This window comes from Abrus precatorius, unplaced genomic scaffold, assembly GCF_003935025.1.
Source record: "Abrus precatorius isolate BTA unplaced genomic scaffold, Abrus_2018 Scaffold7, whole genome shotgun sequence".
Classification (NCBI taxonomy): domain Eukaryota; kingdom Viridiplantae; phylum Streptophyta; class Magnoliopsida; order Fabales; family Fabaceae; genus Abrus; species Abrus precatorius.
Window position 1 is genome coordinate 3,762,228 of NW_020874417.1, and position 22,295 is coordinate 3,784,522.

General features: G+C 35.2%; 2 protein-coding genes across 6 annotated transcripts; both read left to right on the forward strand.

Annotated features, from left to right (window-relative positions):
- The first annotated feature begins 1,467 nt into the window (after nucleotides 1–1,467).
- LOC113871334 (glutathione S-transferase L3-like) lies at nucleotides 1,468–4,175 on the forward strand. 2 transcript variants are annotated; one of them, XR_003505797.1, is made up of 10 exons: nucleotides 1,468–1,607; nucleotides 1,704–1,778; nucleotides 1,883–1,943; nucleotides 2,432–2,518; nucleotides 2,650–2,748; nucleotides 2,844–2,946; nucleotides 3,038–3,114; nucleotides 3,325–3,454; nucleotides 3,691–3,771; nucleotides 3,886–4,111. XR_003505797.1 is itself a non-coding variant. In XM_027508389.1 (10 exons), the coding sequence occupies exons 1-10, from the start codon at nucleotides 1,597–1,599 to the stop codon at nucleotides 3,895–3,897; spliced, it is 714 nt and encodes a 237-aa protein (XP_027364190.1). In that variant the 5' UTR covers nucleotides 1,468–1,596; the 3' UTR covers nucleotides 3,898–4,175. The 2 variants fall into 2 exon arrangements, 1 of the variants encoding a protein (XP_027364190.1); XM_027508389.1 differs by having other exon boundaries at nucleotides 3,325–3,432; nucleotides 3,886–4,175.
- A 1,669-nt stretch (nucleotides 4,176–5,844) lies between these two features.
- On the forward strand, nucleotides 5,845–21,890 carry LOC113871249 (TBC1 domain family member 2B). Of its 4 annotated transcripts, XM_027508220.1 has the most exons (19): nucleotides 5,845–6,032; nucleotides 6,623–6,692; nucleotides 7,878–8,137; nucleotides 8,294–8,702; nucleotides 8,792–8,938; nucleotides 9,051–9,164; nucleotides 15,511–15,569; nucleotides 16,105–16,171; nucleotides 16,308–16,359; nucleotides 16,460–16,552; nucleotides 16,664–16,747; nucleotides 16,875–17,293; nucleotides 18,033–18,094; nucleotides 18,681–18,750; nucleotides 19,667–19,747; nucleotides 19,878–19,979; nucleotides 20,629–20,753; nucleotides 21,131–21,221; nucleotides 21,583–21,890. In XM_027508220.1, the coding sequence occupies exons 1-19, from the start codon at nucleotides 5,980–5,982 to the stop codon at nucleotides 21,670–21,672; spliced, it is 2,448 nt and encodes an 815-aa protein (XP_027364021.1). In that variant the 5' UTR covers nucleotides 5,845–5,979; the 3' UTR covers nucleotides 21,673–21,890. The 4 variants fall into 4 exon arrangements, 1 of the variants encoding a protein (XP_027364021.1); XR_003505781.1 differs by lacking the exon at nucleotides 21,583–21,890 and having other exon boundaries at nucleotides 20,613–20,753; nucleotides 21,131–21,154; XR_003505783.1 differs by lacking the exons at nucleotides 21,131–21,221; nucleotides 21,583–21,890 and having other exon boundaries at nucleotides 19,667–19,785; nucleotides 20,629–20,668.
- The last annotated feature ends 405 nt before the right edge of the window (nucleotides 21,891–22,295 follow it).

The window sequence follows — 22,295 nt, forward strand, 5'->3', positions numbered from 1 at the left end:
ATACTATTATTTGATTATTATATTAAAACTAAAATTTTCTAATAATTAATATAAAATTATATTTTATATATTTTAATAAATTAATAATAAAATTCTTTTACACTTATATTATACTAAAATTAAATTTTTATTTTTATTTCGCATTATTTATTTACCATACAAATTAATTATAGATTTAATTTTAAATTAATTTTTTCTTTCAAAATTGATTTAAAATTAATTTTAAATTTGGTTTAAATTTAATTTTGATTGAACCTACTTTAAATCTAATATTTTATGTTAAATTCAGTTTTAAAATTAATTTTTAAGATAAAATTGATTTTTAACATATCTATAAATCTAGTTTTTAACGTAAAATTAATTTGTTATACTGTTTTTAACCGTTGTGTTAAATTAGTATATTTAAAAAAATTAATAATTAATAATCTTTATTAATTATATTATATATCATAGAAACTTTATAAAATATTTATTATTTTTTTAACTTATTTCCAATAAATAATTTAAATTTAAATTTATAAAAAATATCAATATTAAATAATGACAATAATATTATATTATAATATTTTAAAAATTTAAATATAAATTTAAATATAAAAATAAGAATATTAATTAATTAAAAATATTTTTATATTTTAAAAAATATTTTTAAAATATTTAGTCTTAATTATAAATTAAAATTAAAAAATATTAGTTATAAATTTTTGTAACATGTCAAAAAATATTAATCGTAAAATATAGAACAAAAGTCTAAGAAGTTAAAATATGAGATAAAATCTATATATATATATAGTATGGATTTAAATAAATAAAAAATAATTTTAGAAAGTAAATTAAAAATAAAAAAGTAATTAAAAATACAGTGAATCAAAAAATTAATTTAATATAAATTCAGTTTTGTAAAACTAATTTATTGTGAATTTTGTGGATTTGAATTACGAAACTAAATTTTTTTCACAGCCCTAATAATGAGTCGCTGCTGACGAGCGATGACGGGAAATGAGGTAGCAGAGGCAGTAATACTATAAAAGGCCAATTCGTATACGATGCTTGAATGTAGCCACTATTCTGGTCCAGATTAGTGTTCAAGCTCTGTGTTTTGCCTCAGGTTTAAAGCATTTACCATTTCTTTTTAAAACTAAACTAAAACAAAATTACAAGCCAACCTTTAAAATACTTTTCAAGCACCGATACAAATTTATTAGTAAAGTAAAATAAAATAAAAAACGTTAATATTTTTATTTATTAACGAGTTTCACGTAAATTTTATTGAGCAAAATTAAATATATATTTTAATAAAATTTACAAAATAATAAAAATGTCATAAAAAGAGTGAATTAAGTATTACATTACTTATATTTTATCAATAAAATTTACACGCACGATATACATTCAGTTCATTTAAAAAATAAAATAATTTCTATAATTATTTATAGATAAATGAATAATTAAAGAAATCTGGAAAGGAAAGTTACGTCATCGCTGATGACAGATCATGTGGATGAAGTGTATAAAAGAGGGGAACTCGATCGATTGTAGCCACCATTCTGATTCTGCTGAAGCCTTAAGATACTGTCAAGTGCAACATTTTCATCAATGGCAACTCTGTATGATAATTCTTCATTTATAACTTGTTTTATGTTACTTTTTCATTCCAACACTTTCCTCTTCTCTAATGTGCTTTCTTTTTGCAACTAAAATAGAGGTTTTCAAGCTGTTCGTCCTCCACCGTTAACTTCCACCTCCGACCCACCTCCTCTTTTTGATGGAACCACCAGGTTCCTTCTCAAACTCCCAAATTCACCTTTTTCTTCTATGTTTTTGCTTCGAATTTCCCATGCCCATGTCCTTATTTTTTCTATATATTTATTTATTTAAATAGGTTGTACATCAATTATTCTTGCCCCTATGCACAACGTGTATGGATCGCTAGAAACTACAAGGTTGTATCTTCGTTCTGTCTTCTTTTTACAATAATCTATTCATTTGTTCCATGGCTTTATTCGCCTAATCTTTTCCTTTAGTTATAATAATGTTTTGGTTTATTTTTTAATAAATGCTAAGCTCGGCACTTAAGTTTAATATTAAGGAGTGATTTTGATGCTATTTGTCAATCAAAATTGAACTTTCATCTTGGTATTTGGCGATAACATTACAATGTAAACCTTTTATCAAAGTAAAACATCTAAGTTTTGTCTTAATTTTAAACATCTAAGAGTAGTAAGAACTAATTTTAAAAAGTATTTATTAAATCAAAATACAAAAATATAATAAAAATATTTTTTTACAGCGAAATTGATTATTTTTTATGCATAAGCCTTAAAATTTGACATTAACAGAATGGTATTTTTTATTTGCTAAGTCCTAAGTGTCTGTTTCTTGTGATCTTCTGTTAACCTGTTATTTCTCCTGTCGATAATTAAAACTACAGGGGCTAGAAGACAAGATCAAATTGGTCCCTATCGACCTTCAGGACAGGCCAGCTTGGTATAAGGAGAAAGTCTACCCTGAAAATAAGGTATGTAACTTGGTGGTAGAGGATAATGAATTGGTTGCTAGTTTGCTATGTTGACTTGACTGAGATGATTTGATTCAGCTAGTTGATGAGTGAGTTTCTTTCCTAATATATGTGTGTATATATATATATAGGTGCCATCCTTGGAGCACAATGGCAAGGTATTGGGAGAAAGTCTTGATTTGATTAAATATGTAGATGCAAACTTTGAAGGGACAACTTTGTTTCCCAGTGTAAGAATTACACATTCTTTTTTTGCCCATCATGGCCAATCATCTCTTTTCATTGGTTAGAATGAACTCATGATGTTAAGTTAAAATTTTTCTAGGATCCTGCCAAGAAAGAGTTTGGTGAGCAGTTGATATCTCATGTTGATACGTTCACCAAAGACGTGTTCATTTCATTGAAAGGGGATCCTGTACAGCAATCCAGTAAGCAATATATTTGCTTTTGTAAATACAGGAAATTGTTTTTTTTTTTTTCAAATATATATTGGTACATAAAATTGGTATTTTAAATCAGGTCCTGCTTTTGAATACTTGGAGAATGCTCTTGGTAAATTTGATGATGGGCCATTCTTTCTTGGTCAATTTAGTTTGGTAAGTTAAAATCAGTTCGGTGGTCTTCAAATTTTTTGTTTTCCTTTTAAATTTGCCGCCTTTCAGGCTGTTTATGCTTGTCATGGCTCATGCTGTATCTGATGAAAGAAAGTACTCATGATTTGGTCCAAAAGTAGTATACTAGGTACATATTATCAATGACCACAGCTTTTCTTCCATATAATTTTAGTAAATGCTTGTGATGATCAGGTGGATATTGCCTATATTCCTTTTGTTGAAAGATTCCAGATTGTGTTTGCTGAGGCGTTGAAGCATGACATCACAGAAGGAAGACCTAAACTTGCTGCATGGATTAAGGTACACTAAGAATCAATTGTGTAAAATTTCTTCCCTTGTTAATGGATATTATACTTAATTTATGTTATGAATTCATCATAATCGTCAGTCTGAACTTCAAGCAAGTTTCTCCATTTGCTTTGCAAGTTTTAACAGATTGTTCCATTTGAACTTAGCCCTCAATCTCATGCCATTGATAAAATCCTAACTATTAACCCTTCTGATATACTGGTTACAGAAGTGATATTCATTTGTGAACAAAAAATGTTTCTTTTACAGGAGGTGAACAAGATTGATGCTTATACACAGACAAGAGTCGATCCTCAGGATATTATTGATCTTTTCAAGAAGCGTTTTCTGGTATTACATATATTATGAATCTATTAACTATTGATTTTGATTCGAAGAATTGTGATTAGTTTCTTACTGATCTCTTTGCTACTTCATTAAAGATTTCGCATTTCTATTCTGCAGCCTCAACAGTGAACGTTGGATCGCTGAGGGCCCTCTAAGATGTAACCAATAAAGCATCCTTTTCATTCATGGGATGCATCTTCAGTCAAATATTGTTGTGTTTATATGCTAGATTTGCAGGATAGTTTGATGTCATAATTATGTTCAAATTTAAGCTTGTATGTTTGATGTCGTAACAATGTTTATGTACCAGCTTGTGATCACTGATCAATATAGTATTATCCTACTTGAACTATGTTATATTACGTATAAAACTTTGATATCTCAACTGTGAGCAAAGGTTTATTGTATGAAATTTTTACATGCTTGTGAAAAAAGAAGTGCTGAAGGAATTTACTAGTTATACGATCTTTTAGAATTTGAAATACATTTTTACACTATTATTTAATCATAGATTGTTATATCAATCAGAGTGATTTACTTTTGTAAGAATTAAAAAGTCATATTCTAATTAGGTGACACTGTAAAAATCTTTATACTATCAGTATATCATAGTTAAAGTACCACTAGGCCATGGCAATGAAGAAAGCGTACTTTCAGGAATTAGTTAAAATTTTAACAATATAAGAGTAGGAGATTATTAGATAATAATAGATCACTTCAGTAATTTTAATATTTATTAATTAAATACAACTGAACTGGTTGAGCATCGCTTAAACAGTTTTTTTTTTTCCCTTTATCTTTATCGCTTATCCAATGAGTTGTGATTATTCAGTGGAGCAAACCTTTCATATCCGGATTTACAATTGAAAGATAATATTTAATTATCTATTAATAGGAGAATACAATATACAAAATTAGATTTTTATGAATATATTTTTCGTTTTACACTTCACATTAGTCGGATACTGGAATTTTTATTTTTTTTTACTTTGAACAAAACAAGCTAATGATCATTAAAGAAGGTTAAAGGTAAAATATTAGTTTTAAAGTTTCTATTTTAAAACCGTAAAATAAAGATAAAGACACATTACCTGTTTGCGCATGTATTTACATCCATAATGTTCCAACATATTAAAAAATATTTATTATATTTTTATATTTCTGATGATATATTTATTTTTCTAATAAAATCATACTCTTTTAAAAATATTTAAAATTGGTCTTAAGAATTAATATTTTCATAAAATAATATTAAAAATTTGTAAAAAAAAGAGAGGAAAATTGAAGTTGAAAGAATAGGGTGAAAATCAGTATATAAGTCGTGTAATTTTATATTTCGTATCAAATAAAGATGCACAAAGTATGGGGAAAATGCACTAAAAATAGTTATCACGAATTGTGAATTTTTGCAAGACGTTTTCTGATAGCGTGGACTCATTCGATTATAAAAAACAAATTACATTTTTTGTTTTGTTACAACATACTAGGTATATTTTACATGTCAAAACTTATTTAATTTAATTACCTTATAAAATTAGTTCTTAGTGATTTAAAAAAAATACAATTTAGAAACATATAATAATATTCTAGAGTTACTGAAATTTAAACCACGTAACTTATTTTTTATGTTACTTTTACAATGAATGCAATATGCAAGTATGCTTTACGCAAAAATTAATATAATAAACAACAACGAAAAAAGGCAATGGCGATAAATATTGAACTCTGACAACAAACAATACAATATTAACAATACCTTCTAATAGATATTTTTTACTTTTAATAAAATATTTATAATTTTCTTTATTATTTTAGTAAAAAAAGATAAACTTAAAAAATATTGTTTATTAGAAACTTATTAAATAATATTATAAAATTATGAAGAAATTAATAAATAAAAATTATTAAAACTGATATTGGATAAATTGAAAGTCATACATTTTCCTTCTCATTACAATACTAGTATATTTTAATTAATTTAATTAGCATGCTCCCTCAAAATGACACGTGGCAGCATACCATCAACGGCTACCACTGCAGAAGCACACAAGTTGCAAAAAACCGGCGGCAAGCTAGGTGGATTCATAATACAGAGAGAGTAAGAGAAAGAAGGAAGATTGAGTTACCCTTCGATCCTCCTCCGAATCACACTCCCAAAACCCTCCCTCTTCCGTTTCCTTCCCCTTCGTATTCGCGCCAACTCAACCGAACATGACGCGCTTCGGTTTCAATCTCCTCCACGACCACAATTTCCACCCCAAAAGGTATGCACACACACACACACTCCTTCACATATCATGTATAATCATCACAATAACCACGCGTCCTTCAACCCTAACATTTCGCTACTTCTCAGATCCATTTTGGAACGTTTCTTCACCGTTTACACCGACTCTCATACAACACTTCATCGTATCCGTTTTTATTCCGATCATAAAATGGGAACGCGATAACTCCTTTTTCTTTAGTTAAGAGTTCGTTTTAGAATCAGTGTAACGTGCGTAGTTGGATGTTGAGTCTGAAATGTGGTGTTAGCGTTAGCATTGTGGGCTTGTTTTCAAAGCAAAAGCTATGGGCTGTATAACTGTACCTGTTCTTAAACTATGTTGTTGTCCTTACTGAGTAAGCGCTCATTGGAGGTTGATTCCAGGTAGCGTATATGGTAAAACTATGCATATTTGTGTATTTTCCCAGGGATTGTAATTCGATTTATTCAATCGTTTGGAAACTGTAGTTTACGTTCTATGCTGTGTTGAATCGCATGCATCTGGTTTTGGAAATAGGTGGTAGTTTATTCCTTTCTCTTTTTTTTATGTCTCTCTGTTAGAGAAATAATTACGTGTCTTGTTTATAGGGATTCTTACGGATTTGCATTAAGGCCTCAATACGCACAAAGATACAGGGAGTATTCTTCTATCTACAAGGTATTTATTGTTATACTTGAATTTTGCTTTTATGTTTCTTCTGATCCAGGTTTAATGTTTGAATCCCATATTCAAGTACACATGTACGAAAACATTTGGTTGTGAGATAAATGTATTTTTTTGCCTACAATCAGTGTAATTAAAGTAGCATTTTAGGGTCCGCCATTATTCAGAGGACAATCATAGTTCTTTGATTGGGCAAATAATGAAAGGAGATTCCCCCCTTCCCCAAATTCTTTTCTTAATTAGTAAAAAATAACAAAGCTTTGGTTGTGACAGATAATTTTGTGCTAATCATATAATAGTTATTATTCTCTCCATTTCAAGTTACCCGTGTTTAAAGTAATATACAAATCTTAAGAGAATTATTAATTGCACCAATTACTTTGACATAATATTTTTTAAACTAAAATACCCTCATTAAAAAGTAATTAGAGTGTAGTTGTGAATTAATTAAGAATTTAGGTGAGATATCTATAAATAGGGGTATTATTGAAAAAAAAATGTCATTTATGCATTCTTGATTTTCTAAGGTGATAAGTGTTTTGAAATAAATAAACTCACAAAGTAATAGATAATTTGAAAGGAGGGAGTAGTTGCACCAACAAGATCAAGAATGAACAACAACTTATAACCTTAACTGCATACTTGTTCAAACAGCTACTGTCATATGTCTTCTCTTTAATGGAAGAAAAAATATTCTATATTTTTTGAGATAATATTTTTTAAGAAATTAACCTAAGGGGCAGATTATAGACGTTTTCCTATTGGTTTAAAAATATGCATGTGTGTAGCCATACAAATAGACATGAGTATCCCAGTGCATGAGAGACCCACTTAACAGGTTTGGGGAGGGAGGAGGGTGGATGTACATAGCTTTATTTCCACAAGCAGAGAGGTTGTTTCTAGGATTTGAACTGTCACCTCCATGCTACAAGACAGCAACCTCACTGTTGTGCCAAGGCTTGCCCTCTAATAATTGCGACCAATTGCCTAGATGTTCCTTGTGTAATATGGCATTAGTATAAGAAATAATTGAATTTACATGCAATTTTTCCCATTTTTTCCTTCTGATTTCAAGAAACAAATTTCCCAGAATAACCAAAGAAAAGGCAATAGAAGTGTTGCAGTTTAGCCTTTTTTATAACAATCAGCATTAAACTAATGTATTTTTCTTTATATCAGGAGGAGGAAGCTGAAAGATCAGATAAATGGAGAAACTTCCTTGAACAGGTAGCCAAATCATCTCATGAAACTTCTTTTGAGAACAAACATAAAGAAACATTGACAGCAGAGCCCGAAAATACTGAGATAAAAGAAGAGCAAAACCCACATAGGCTAAGCAATGGGGATGATGCAAGTAGCAGGAAGTTTTCTGAAGGTACAGAGGTAGAAGAAGAGACAACTGCAGTTGTAGTTTGTGAAGGAGATGACTCAAGTGGCAGGAAGTCTGCTGAAGGTAATGATATAATAAAAGAGACAATTCTAGATAGGGTTGGCAAAGGTGGTGACTCAAGTGACAGTACGTCTTCTGGAGGTACTGAAATAAAAGAAGGTACTAGTCCAGGGAGGGTTAGTGAAGACGATGATTCAAGTGGCAGGAAGTTTGTTTCTGATAGTATAACTGGAAATAATTCTGGAAAAGAACCACGCCATTCAGAAGAAAGAAAGATCCGTAAGGTTCAAAGCTGGGCTGAAACTAGGCCATCTCTTACCGCCATTGAAGAAATATTGAGTTCTCGTGTCAACCAGGGAAAGAAAATGAAAGGTGAGAAAATAAATGCTAACAATGACCATCTTCCCTCTATAGAAGAATCTGAACCTGTAGAAGGGGTTCTTAAAGAGGATATTCAGGAATCGGTCTTCACTAATGAGACCCAAGATGATGGCATCAATGGCTCAAGGGCAGAAAATGCTTCAGTAGATCAAGACATACATGAACTTTTCTCCCGGTGGAAAGAACTGGAGTCCCTTGTTCAAGGAGGAGTCCCAAAGGATCTTAGAGGAGAGGTAATTTTTTTCTAATTCATTTAGGTTCTTGCTTTTGTTGGGGGGAAAATTACTGCAGCCTTCCCTACACTACAATATTATTGTTACAGGTCTGGCAAGCCTTTGTAGGTGTGAAGACACGAAGGGTGGAGAGCTATTATGAGGATCTGCTAGCTCAAGAAACTAACAGTGGTGAAAACGTGGAGCAAGATGTCCAATCTGCTGCATTGGGAAAATGGAAAAAGCAGATTGAGAAGGTCATTAGCTGCATGCGCCTTGGACTTTATTTTGATTTGTACGTGCTGCATCTTTTTCTTTATTTTGCAAGTTGGCTCTCTCCTTATACTAAATTGTACTGTTCATTCTCAGGACATACCACGAACATTCCCAGGTCATCCTGCTTTGGACGAAAATGGCAGAAATTCCTTGAGGCGTTTATTGTTAGCATATGCTCGTCATAACCCCTCTGTTGGGTACTGTCAGGTAACTGGAGTCCAAAAGAATCTTGGTAAATACTGATTCAGCTATTACTAGTTCTCGTTGGACTTCTTGTTCATAAAATTTCCATCCTTATCCAAATAAGTATTTTCCATGCAAGGGTTAAATAAACTGAAATACATGGCACCATTGGCAAATTCAAAGTTATTATCTCCAAAAGCTGTTTTGATCACTTTCCCTTTTATTAAAATTTCTTGTTATTGATGATGTAACTGAAAACCTGTGTGTGTGTAAGCTTTTTTGTTCATTTCTATGTTTTCACTTACAGTTGAGATAGAGATTTCATATATGATTGAAATAAATTTGCTTAGACAATAAATGCCTAACCTAGTTTCTTCATCATCTAGCCACTTAATTATCTGCTTTAAAAATTATGACATATAACTGATGATGGAAGTTTTTTTTCAAGAACTACAGAATGAGTTTATAGCTATTAATGCACCAAAAACCTGGAAAGTGCTTTTGGGTTTTTCATGTGTCTCTTAGTTTTCAAATCTCCTTCCATTTCTTGTCTTATGTTGAAACTTGTGCTTTAATGTTTTTGATCTAATCTTTCTTTTGATAAAAAGATTAGTTCTCTTGAAAATGAAAAGCACAGTGAGGAAAAAAAAACTGTCAAAAGAACAAGCTATTTTTTTGTGAACCATGGTAGCACATTGTTAGAAACAAATTTCCAGAGGGTTTAAAAGTTTATAAAAGGCAACAGTTTAGGAAAGGTGTTAGGAAATAGATTAGCTTTCAAAATTTAATTTCTATTTTTATTTTTCTGTTATTATCTTTCGGTTATGATGTTTGTTTTTTCCATTAGACGTAGTTTAAATAAAGGTTATGATAGATAGAATAGACAGCGGGTATTATTTGGAGAATAGGGCAATTATGCCGCTTGAGAGCTCAAACAATTCAGAAAGCTTTAGTTCGACTGAGCCTATTCAATACATTTTCCATCATTCAAAAATTCCTATTCTATCAATCTGGTATCAAAGCTCTATCCTAGGGTGCGAAGATACCTCTTTGTTGAAACAATGGAGTCTGAACGTTTGGAGCGTGTGGAGAAGACGTTGGAAGAGCTGCTGCAGCGGATGACTATGCGGGGCCGATCGCGCCACCGTGACCGCACACCACCCAGGGCTGTCCGCCGCCAATCTGCAGGAAGGTGGAGACCCATATCTAGATCAGAGGTCTCAGCCTCCCCCGACCCCCACCACGGACAATCATCCCTGTCCCCGTGCAAGCCTAAAGATTCCTCCAGACGCCGGCACCACCATTCCCCGTTTCGAGACCGCCGACGCTACTACTCCCCGCCCTCAGACCGTGATCGAAAAATTGAACTTTCAATTTTTTCCAGCGACGACCCAGTTAACTGGCTGGTGAAGATTGAGAGGTACTTCACCCTTCAACGCATTGCCGGTGATGAGCGCCTCGATGTGGTGCTCCTCGCCTTGGAAGGAGCGGCTCTGAACTGGTTTTATGCTTGGTAGGAGCATACGACGGTCCCTTCGTGGCGCCAGTTCAAAAGCGCCTTGCTAGGTCGCTACCAACCAGGTGCGAGCAGGGACCCCTTTGGAGCACTGTTTCGCCTAAGACAGACCAACTCTGTGCGGGAATACATAGAGGAGTTCGAGAAACTCTCGCGTCCTCTTAAGCATCTTGACATGGAGGTACAGATCGGAGTCTTTCTCAACAAACTCAAAGAGGAGATCGGGGCAGAGCTAAGGAGCTTGGAGCTGGAGTCGTTGATGGTGATGAAGGATAAGGCCATCCTTCTAGAAGAGAGAAACCGAGCTTGGAGAAATAACCAAGTCGCCCAGTGGGCCAAAGGGGCCAGCAACAGTAGGCCCAATAGCTCGTCCTACTCAAAAAGGGGATAGACAACAACCAGAGCCTGGCCCAATAACACCATGCGTGACTTGCAACCCAAACGAGACCCACCACATAATACCCAGCCGCGACCACGATTATCTCAAGCCGAAATCCATGATCGAAATCGTCGAGGACTATGCTACAAGTGTGGGGACCCATGGAATAAGGAGCATGTGTGCAAGTACAGACACTTTCGGCTCGAACTAGTGGAAGGAAGTGAAGGCAAAGGGACGGGGGAGGAAGATGAGACTCAGGTAGAAGAAGAAGAAGCACCTCCCCTGGAAACCAGACTTCGCATATTCAAGATTTCATTGCAAAGCTTAAAGGGGTTCACCAACAAGAAGTCTTTCATGGTGCGAGGGAGTCTTCAAGGCCGCGATATCACTATTCTGGTGGACTGTGGCGCTGAAGGAAATTTCCTGCACATAGTGTTGGTCGAGCAATTGAGGCTAAAAGTGACAGAGACCCCAGAATACAAAGTGGAGCTAGGAACGGGAGCACAGCACCGGAGTACAGGAGTGTGCGAAGGAGTCGAGCTCAAGGTGCAGGGAGTGACAATAATACAGACATTCTTCCTCATCAAACTGGGAAGCGTGGATGTGGTATTGGGTATGGACTGGTTGCAAAGTTTGGGGACAATCACAACAAACTTCTCTCAGCTCTACACTAGGGCGCAGAAATCCTGATTATACAGGGAGACCCATCTCTGAGCAAGAATGGGGCCACGTTCAAGATGGCCTTGAAGGCGCTGAAGGGGGAAGGCAAAGGTGTTTTGGTAACCCCAGTGGAGCCTCAACCCAAAGAAGAAACCTCACAAAATATACCCGAAACCATGAGTGAGCTGCTCAATGAGTTTTCTGACATCAGTAAAATGCCCAAGGGATTACCCTCTGCAAGGAGATGCGATCATGTTATAGTCCTAAAGGAGGGAGCTTCCATACCAAATATTGGGCCCTATCGTTACCTGCACTCTCAAAAAAATGAGATTGAGAAGATTGTGGATGAGATGTTAGAGACTGGCATCATCAGGCCTAGTATTAGCCCGTACTTAAGCCCCGTGTTGTTGGTAAAGAAGAAAGATGGAGGGTGGAGGTTTTGCATTGACTACCGAGCCCTGAACGCCATCACAAGACTGAACAAGTTCCCCATTCCAATAATAGAAGAGCTGTTAGACGAGTTGAGCGAAGCTAAAATCTTTACTAAGCTGGACTTAAAATCTAGGTACCACCAGATTAGGATGAAAGAAGATGACATTGAAAAGACAGCTTTCCGAACACATGAGGGGCATTATGAATTCTTGGTAATGCCTTTCGGGGTTAACCAATGCCCCTTCCACGTTTCAATCCCTCATGAATCAAGTACTCCGACCCCACTTGAGGAGATTTGCGTTAGTTTTCTTTGATGACATACTAATCTACAGCAAGACCAAGGAAGAGCATGTAAGGCAAGCAAGGGAGGTGTTGGAACTATTGCGACAGAACCAGTTGTATGTCAACCAGAAAAAATGTTGTTTTATGGTAGCAAAGTTGGAATACTTAGGACATCTTATCTCTAAGGAAGGAGTAAAGGCTGATCCCAGGAAGATTGAAGCCATAATTAACTAGCCTGCACTGCGAGAGGTGAAAGGATTGAGGGGATTTTTGGGCTTAACTGGGTACTACAGAAGATTCGTGAAGAATTACGGAAAGCTCGCTTTGCCTCTCACAATGTTGTTGAAGAAGGATGGATTTGGTTGGAACATGGAAGCCTAAACAGCCTTCGAAACTTTGAAGAAGCCCATGACTTCCTTGCCCGTGCTAGCAGCCCCTAGCTTTGAAAAGGAATTTGTGTTGGAAACCGATGCTTCAGGAACAGGATTAGGGGCTGTCTTGATGCAGGAGGGAAGGCCTATTGCTTTCTGGAGTCATACACTCTCAAGCAGAAACCAAATGAAATCTGTGTATGAGAGGGAGTTAATGGCAATTGCCCTGGCAGTGCAGAGGTGGAGGCACTACTTGCTTGGAAGGAAATTCACGGTGCACACAGACCAAAATTCCCTCAAATTTTTAATTGATCAACAAGTATTGGGTGAAGGGCAGCAAAGATGGATATCCAAACTCATGGGCTTCGAGTTTGAAATCAAATACAAAGCTGGAAAGGAAAACTGAGTTGCAGATGCGCTTTCCCGGAAGCTTCAACTAGCGGCCCTTTCTACAATTACTTCCCAAGAATGGGCAGGGTTAGAGGAGATCAGAGGGGATGAGAGGTTAACAGACATCATAGAAAAGATTATACAAGGGGAGCCTATAGCCAGCAACTATGAGCTAAAAAATGGAAGGCTTTTCCATAAAGGAAAGTTGGTACTCCCTAAAAATTCACAGTTTCATGATTCCGCCATAGGGGGCCACTCAGGATTTTTCAGAACCTACAAGAGGATTGCAAGCTTGGTTTGGTGGGAAGGAATGAGGAAGACTATTCAAGAGTATGTAGCTGCTTGTGATACTTGCAATCGGAATAAGTACCAGACTTTAAGCCCAGCTGGACTCTTGCAGCCCTTGCTGATTCCACAACAGGTTTGGGATGATATCTCCATGAATTTCATTGGAGGACTACCGAAGTCACAGGGCTGGGATACTATCCTAGTGGTGGTAGACCAACTAACTAAGTACAGTCACTTCATTGGCTTAGCTCACCCTTACACAGCCAAGGACGTGGCTGATTTGTTCAACAAAGAGGTGGTGAAGTTGCATGGATTCCCAGCCTCAATTGTTTAAGATAGAGATAGAGTCTTTATGAGCTCCTTTTGGAAGGAGTTATTCAAAGTAGCAGGGACCAACCTAAGGTTCAGTTCAGCATACCATCCACAAACCGATGGCCAAACGGAAGTAACAAATAGGTGCTTGGAGGCTTATTTGAGGTGTTTTTCCAGCACTAAGCCGAAGCAATGGGCTAGATGGTTGAGTTGGGCTGAGTTGTGGTTTAACACCACATATCACAACTCAACAGGAACTACCCCCTTCAAGGCATTATATGGTTGAGTTGGGCTGAGTTGTGGTTTAACACCACATATCACAACTCAACAGGAACTACCCCCTTCAAGGCATTATATGGTAGAGACCCGTCGGCTATCATACGAGGGGAGGTCAGTACATCCGCAGTGGAGGAGGTCAACTCGGCTCTAGCGGAAAGAGACCGCATCCTCAGAGATTTAAAGTGGCAGCTGAATAGGGCACAAGACTGAATGAGGGCCCAAGCTAATAAGAAAAAGAGAGAAATGGAGCTTGAAGTAGGAGAAATGGTTTACTTAAAGATCCAGCCTTATAGAATGAAGACTCTAGCCACCAAAACCAATCAAAAGCTCAGTTCTAGATACTACGGCCCCTACAAGGTGATGGAGAAAATTGGAGAGGTTTCCTACAAGATAGAACTACCGGAGGAGGCAAGAATACATCCTGTTTTTCATGTTTCTCTGCTTAAAAAATGTGTGGCAGCCGGAGTGAGGAGTCAACCCTTACTCCCCAGTCTTAATGAAAATTGGGAGTTACTAGTACAACCCGAAGAGGTCCTGGCAGTGAAGACCAACAGCCAAGGAGACACGGAACTGCTGATTAGGTGGAAGAACTTGCCAGATCATGAGAGCACGTGGGAGGTTGCTGAAGACATTCAGATAGCATTTCCAGCATTTCACCTTGAGGACTAGGTGGTTGTTCAAGAGGGGAGTGTTGTTAGAAACAAATTTCCAGAGGGTTTAAAAGTTTATAAAAGGCAACAGTTTAGGAAAGGTGTTAGGAAATAGATTAGCTTTCAAAATTTAATTGCTGTTTTTATTTTTCTGTTATTATCTTTCAGTTATGACGTTTGTTTTTTCCATTAGATGTAGTTTAAATAAAGGTTATGATAGATAGAATAGACAGCGGGTATTATTTGGAGAATAGGGCAATTGAGCCGCTTGAGAGCTCAAACAATTCAGAAAGCTTTAGTTCGACTGAGCCTATTCAATACATTTTCCATCATTCAAAAATTCCTATTCTATCAAACATTTAATAGAAAGAAAAGGTTTGGTTTGGAAGAACTTAAAAAATGATGTGTCTGACTTACATGTTATACTATTAACAACTACTTTGCAAACCAATGTTTGTCTAGCACTCTAGCAGGCCCTCATATTTATTTGTTTTTTCTTTTGTGACAATTGTGAACTATGGTCAAATCACGACAATATTTATAATTATGTATCTATAACTTTCTATTTTCAGTAAATTAACAGTATGAAAGGTTGATTATCGTATTTGTTTGTGGTACAAGATTTGTTAAGATTCCTTTTGGTGGTGGTGGTTTTTTCTCTTTTTTTTTTTTTTGGGGAGGGGGGGGGTGGGTTACTGGTTGTGATGATGGTATCTGATAATATTTTTTGTTGGTGAGTAATCGTCATCGTTGTCATCATCATCATCATCATATTCTTCATCATTAAATTTTGTTATTGAAATACATGCAGGCAATGAACTTCTTTGCTGGTCTATTGCTGCTGCTTATGCCAGAAGAGAATGCCTTTTGGTAGGTTTTGGAAGCTTGTCATATATTTTTCCCTTGTTAGCTCCTCTTTTCAACATAGGCAAATAGCTTGTGCAGGCAAAATCTTGGCCTGTTTAATTGTGGATCTATGCAAGTTGATTCACGAAACTCATAGGCACATGAAAAAATTTTAAAAATATTTTTAAAGTAAAAAAGAAAAATTTATTTTGGACTGACCCACAGACCATTTGGGCCAGCCCACAAATCAAGAAATTTGAGGGGAAAAAAATATTGGTAGATATGTGCAATGGTTTTTCTAATTGCAGGCCCATTTAAATGTGGGGCCTATATGAGTTAGTTCATGCAACTACAGGCTTAAGCTGACCCATGTGGAGCTGTCCAACCTGGTCCACACATCAATTCATTTCCATCTTTGGTAACTGATTATAAAGGAAATTCAATGTTTTAAAAATGTTGTCTATTTAAAATTTTGACTGCATTTTTGTATTGCTTTACTCAAAACACTTGGTTTGTCCTACATTAATATTATTTAATTTGGTTTATTGGGATATCTCAGGACATTTGTCGGCATTATTGACGATTATTTTGAAGGCTATTATACAGAGGAAATGATAGAATCCCAAGTATGGAAATTTTCTGTCTTAATAAAAGAAGAAAACATTATTTATTCTGTTTCCGAAGTCAAAATTGCATGTCTGTTTGATATTTGAAGTACTTGTAAATTCTCTTTGCCAATCACAGAAGCTTTTACATTGTCAGGTGGACCAGCTTGTTTTTGAGGAATTGATGCGTGAAAGATTTCCTAAACTGGGTTTGTCTTTATCATCTTTTCTCTTTAGTAGTCTTCTTGTAATTGTCTCTATGAATCAGCTTGGATAGTTTTTTTTATTCTACTGATGCTTTTGGTGCAGTTAATCATCTGGATTACTTGGGAGTGCAGGTGGCATGGATATCTGGACCTTGGTTTCTATCAATCTTTGTAAACATGATTCCTTGGGAAAGTGGTGAGATTTATATGGAGTGATTTTTTTTTTAATCTTTTAATATTACAGCATTGATTTTGAATTTGGTATATTCTTAGATATGTTACCTTATGCTGTGTTTCTCCATCTCAGTTCTTCGAGTTTGGGATGTGATACTATTTGAAGGGAACCGTGTTATGCTATTTCGAACAGCACTGGCTCTAATGGAATTATATGGTATTGAATTTTGTTTTCCGGTGTTTTATGAGTGATCTGTGCAAACTAGCATGTGTAAGTAGTTAAAGTAAAATAAATTATTTTTTATTTCTTTAAAGCAACATAATTTCTAATCCTCTTATTCTAGGTCCTGCATTAGTTACAACAAAAGATGCAGGTGATGCAATTACACTATTGCAATCACTTGCTGGCTCAACATTTGATAGTAGCCAGCTTGTCTTTACTGCTTGTATGGGTTTTCTAGCTGTGACCGAGGCTAGATTGAAGGAACTGAGAGAAAAGCACCGGCCATCTATATTAGATATCATAGAAGAAAGGGCAAATAAGGGACGGGTTTGGAAGGATTCCAAAGGACTTGCATCTAAACTGTACAGTTTCAAGCACGAGCGAGGGCCATTGGTAGAGGAAAGAAAAATCAGTGAAGGAAATGATATGGTAGCTGATAAGAACGTGCAGTTAGATTCCCATTCCTCTGATTTAGATGAACTGCTCAATAGCCTCAATGTTGATTCGGAAGTAGATTCCCTACCAGATCTCCATGAACAGGTTGCTTCCTCTACACCTCAACATTCGCTTTCCTCCTCCTCAACACCCCCCCTTCCCCCCAAAAGAAACCAAAAAAAAGGCATTGTATGAAGCAGATTAAAATTTAACTACCATTAAACTCGAATTTGACTTATAAATCCACCCTAGTATTTTATTGATGTGGGGTTTGGCCAGTCTTGTCTGTGTGTTCCGGATGATGTGGTTGCCAGCGTTGATCGGTGGTCTAGCAGTAACAGTGACAACGGCTGCAGCAGCAGCAGCAGCAGCAGCAGGGGCTTTCAGTGGTTGAGAGAGAGAGAGAGGAAAAAAAAAAAGGGTGCTTAAGCACAATGAAGGTGCAGACCTATGCTGTAATGAAGACTAGGTTTTGGGTGTTGCAATAAAAGTAGCTAGGGTTTACTATGTGGAAGCAGTGACCCCATGATTGAAGTCTTTGATACCAACTTGAAATTCTGAATTATGTTATTTAATTATATATTATAATTTATATGTATACATAGGAGTCTAATCCTAATATCATGAGAAAATATCCTAGAATACCTTCTAATAATCACAGAGACAATGACAGATAATTACAAAGATAATGCAATAAATAAGTACAATAAATAATAATTAGGAGTAGATATTCTCAACATAATCATCTAAAAGTATTTTGCCTACAAGTAGTTGCTCTATTATAACCAACTCTTGTGCAACTATGTAAGTTTCAAACTTTCAATCATTAACAGCTTCTGTGCAGGTGGTTTGGTTGAAGGTTGAGTTATGCAGATTGCTGGAGGAGAAAAGATCTGCCACACTCAGGTTATTATTTTGTTGGTTCATTTTCTTTAAGATAACTTGATTTGTTCTTCAGCCTGGCACTTATAAAGTTGCAAACAGGTTTCTAGAATATTATTTTAAAAACAAATTAAGTTCATGAAGTAATCATCAAACAAATGCAGCTAGCTTCATGCTTATCCCTGTTTACTTTTCTATCTGCTGCCAATAGAGTATTTCAAATTCTATCCATGAGAGTCCTTCCAGAAATTTCAATGATCATGTTCAAATCAAGCCCAAAAAGTGGTTTGGAAATAGTTCTCAACCAACAATATATTCATCTTTCTAGAGCCATACTTTGCCATATTCTTTAGCCATTTGTGAAATATTCTTCATTTTTTTTTCTGACTTTATATTCCAATTAGGTCTTCTTTCTTGTAAATCAAGCCACTTAATAAATCTTGATAATGCATTGCATTTAGCACTTTTGATGTCCTATCTGTATCCTTTCCCCTTTATTCTCCATGTTTGCTTTGTTAATATGGTCACTTTATGTATATAGTTATATTGTCATGATATCTTATGAAGACTATTAATTCATTTCCATGTGTGTGTTTTGAACCTTGAACAGAGCTGAGGAGCTAGAAACAGCTTTAATGGAGATGGTGCAGGAAGATAATCGTCTGCAATTGAGTGCAAGGGTATATCCAACATTTGGATTATTCATCTTCTTGTGTGATTTTTTTATATTTTTGGTATTTTATTGTGTATTTTTGCTTATTAATTTGTAAAAATGGAAATTGTCATTTCTCCTTGCCCTATGTGTGTGAGTGCACATGTGCTTGTGCAAAATGTGGATGGAAGGTACTCTGATTAGAAAGGGCAGAAGAAGACTAAAGAAAATCTGAAGAGCAACCATTAAAAGACTTTAAATGGATTTCATGAAATTATGGTTTTTGGTGATAGTGCCAAATGGCATTGGACGATCCATATAGTTGACCACACCTAGTGGGATTAGGATTGGTTGTTGATATAATTGAAGCTTTTAACCTCGATTAAGTTTTACTGGACTTTCTATTAATTTACTGCTGCTGATATTATTTTGCAGGCCTCCTATACATCTTTGTCATGTATGATTCAATGTTATGACGTATAGCATAGCTGCTTATTTTTTGACATATACCTTTGAGTCAAAATTATTACTGTGACGTATGTTTCTTGCTTTATCCTTGATAACATCTCGACATGAATATTCTGGTCAATCTGTATTTTTCTTTAGATTACAGAGAGAAAATACGAAGATTTTTGAAATTTAAGATAGCTACTCACAAACTTTAACTATTTTTTTTATGGTTTATATCTTGGAGACACCACTATACTAAACCCTGCCTGAGGCATCTTTTAGTATAAATAATATAAAAAATATTGATTTAAATATCATTTAATCAGCAGATGTGCTTTTTACCTAACCCCATAAAAGATACAAATACTAAGAAAGCTTGTTCAGGTTCAGTATCCATGTACAATTTTGTGTTCATATTTATTTTCTTCTCTACAATTTGTTTTTTTCTGGTAAAATGGCTTCAAAGGTTTACAAAACTGTTTGTGATCATGTAGGTTGAGCAATTAGAGCAGGAGGTAGCTGAACTACAAGAAGCCCTTTCTGATAAGAAAAAACAAGAAGCTGCCATGCTGCAGGTTCTAGTGTGCACCTGTTTTCTCCAGTGTCTATTTCTGTAAGCTTATATGCAAAACAAATAAGTAAACAGAGATTAAGAAAAATGCCTCTACATGTTTATAAAACTTTGAAATCTTCTCCATCGTACAGGTCCTAATGCGGCTAGAGCAGGACCAAAAAGTTACTGAAGATGCTCGCAGAAGAGCAGAGCAAGATCTTGCAGCTCAGAAATATGAAGTTCACATGCTTCAGGTAGCCCCTCCCCCTTCTCATAATCATTGTGATTCTAGTCATTTGTTTTTATTTTAGAGTAAAATTCTTATACATAATCATTCTTAGAATATCATCTCAATGTTTTCCAAATATTAAAAAAGGTTTACAACAAAAACTTCATTTCTGGATCATGATCATGCTTAGAACATTAACATTTGCTTCTAATACTTAATATAGATTTGGGCACTCTTCTATATGGTTCGCATGCAATATCCCTGACACTATTGCCTGTTAGAATGGATGAAAGTATGAGCAGTTGAGACTGATATACTCAAATTATGTTGTTACATCTAATATATTTACTCTTGGTAATGTTCATGGGCAAGAAAATCAGATTTTCTGTTGGTTGTATTTTATTCACTATGGGCTTATAAAGGTTTTCATCTTTATGTTTTTGGCTAAAATGGATAAAATTAGTTATATTTACACAAATTGAGAAATACAAAATTTCCCCATCATCTTTGTTTTCATCCAAATACCCTCAGCATGTCCATGTCATTTAAAAGCTTTCTAATATCTAAGAGTGGTAGATTTATTTCCCAAAGAGAAATAAGTGACCACCCTATGCTATCTATTAAGGATCTTATTAGACATGATTACATCTATTTCCAGTATAATAAATATGCAGGAAAAGTATGAGAAGGCCATGCAATCAGTTGCTGAAATGCAAAAGCGGGTCGTTATGGCAGAAAGTATGTTGGAGGCTACCCTTCAATATGAATCTGGCCAATCCAAAGCAGTTTCCTCTCCAAGGTATAAATATATATCACCTTTTAGATTTTGGATGCAACTTTATCTTCTTTGAGTTCAAATTATTTTAGTCATTGCCTGTTATAATTCTCCCTTGCAAGCTCTTGGAACTTGATATATAATACGATTGTATATTATAGATTGTAAACTTGATCTAAGTCTTACAGAAGTTGAGGCTGCTAATACTCGTTCACTTAACCATAAATAATGTTTTATCTGTCATCTGAGTCATTTGACTTTAGCATAACCTAGTTTCCATGGATTTGCGGGGAAGGAATGCCAATACCAAGAGCACGCTGTATATTTGGAATATGCTAAATCTATTTATTGGTGGAGACCACGTTATTTTGGCTCAATTTCATGGGAGGTATTTTGTGTAGGACTGGTCGTGTACAAAGCCCGAGGTCAGAAAACCCCTCACGGAAAATTGGTCTGTTAAATTTTGGACTAGGCTGGCGTGACAGAAACAAGGTAAAATCTTATCTTTGTCCACTCATCATCTCCCAGTAACTTGTATTGAAGCAGAGGACATGTATTTTGCTATGCCAATTATGGGTTGCTAAATCGAATCTGGAAGAATTCACCATTGGATGGGTATGCCATGGCAGTCCATCTAGCAATTCCTTGACTTCAAGGCTAAAAAAATTGTTATTTTTGTGCGCAGTTATTTGAATTCAATTCCAATCAACATGTTTCGAGGATAAAAAAATTGTCTATTTATTGTTCGGGGTATTAATCTTTGGAGGTGTTACCCGAATTGTATAGTATGTTCATTTGGCTAGGATCGGATCATCATTCGTATAGATTATCGCTTACACGTCCTATGATACAGGGCAAGCCGAATGCTGAGGAATCTAGCGAAAGTTTGCATGACAATGGCACTCCGAAAAACGAATCCAATAACCAAGAACTAGATAGATAGAACATGCAGAGAAGTGGTGCTGGAACCCTACCCGGTGCTTTTACCTGTCTACTTAGGAATTCTTGCCTGTTTCTGATTATCATTGCCAATTTTTCTTGGTTAATTATGTCATATAGTTAGCCTAAAGTTAGGTGAAGAATCTACTGTACCATCAAATTCATATGGGTAGATTAGTTTTTTACGGCCGCTTTTTTTCACCATTCGTTCAACTAAATTAAAATCAGATTAAGGAATGTTTTTATATGTTGATAGGTTAATTAGAAGACACATTCTGTATGACACTGACCCTTCGTTGGTAACGTTTCATCGTGCGCCATACCATATTACTATTTTCGTTTTTATTATCTCTTTAAAGATAGAGAAAATGACAGAAAAAGATTTAATTTTGAATTATTTAGTAAATTTAATATACCCTTTATTAGTAAGTTATTTTTTACTTAGACTACTCAAATAATGTAAATATTTTGTATTGTACTCAAAAATTTTATGTGAACAAGTAGTAGAAAATAATAATATTGTGCTGAACTTTTACAAGGATAAATAAATGAGAACAAATTTGTCCTCTCTGAACATGTAAATAAGAATAAAGGAAGTATAACTATAATATGTGCACGTCTCATATA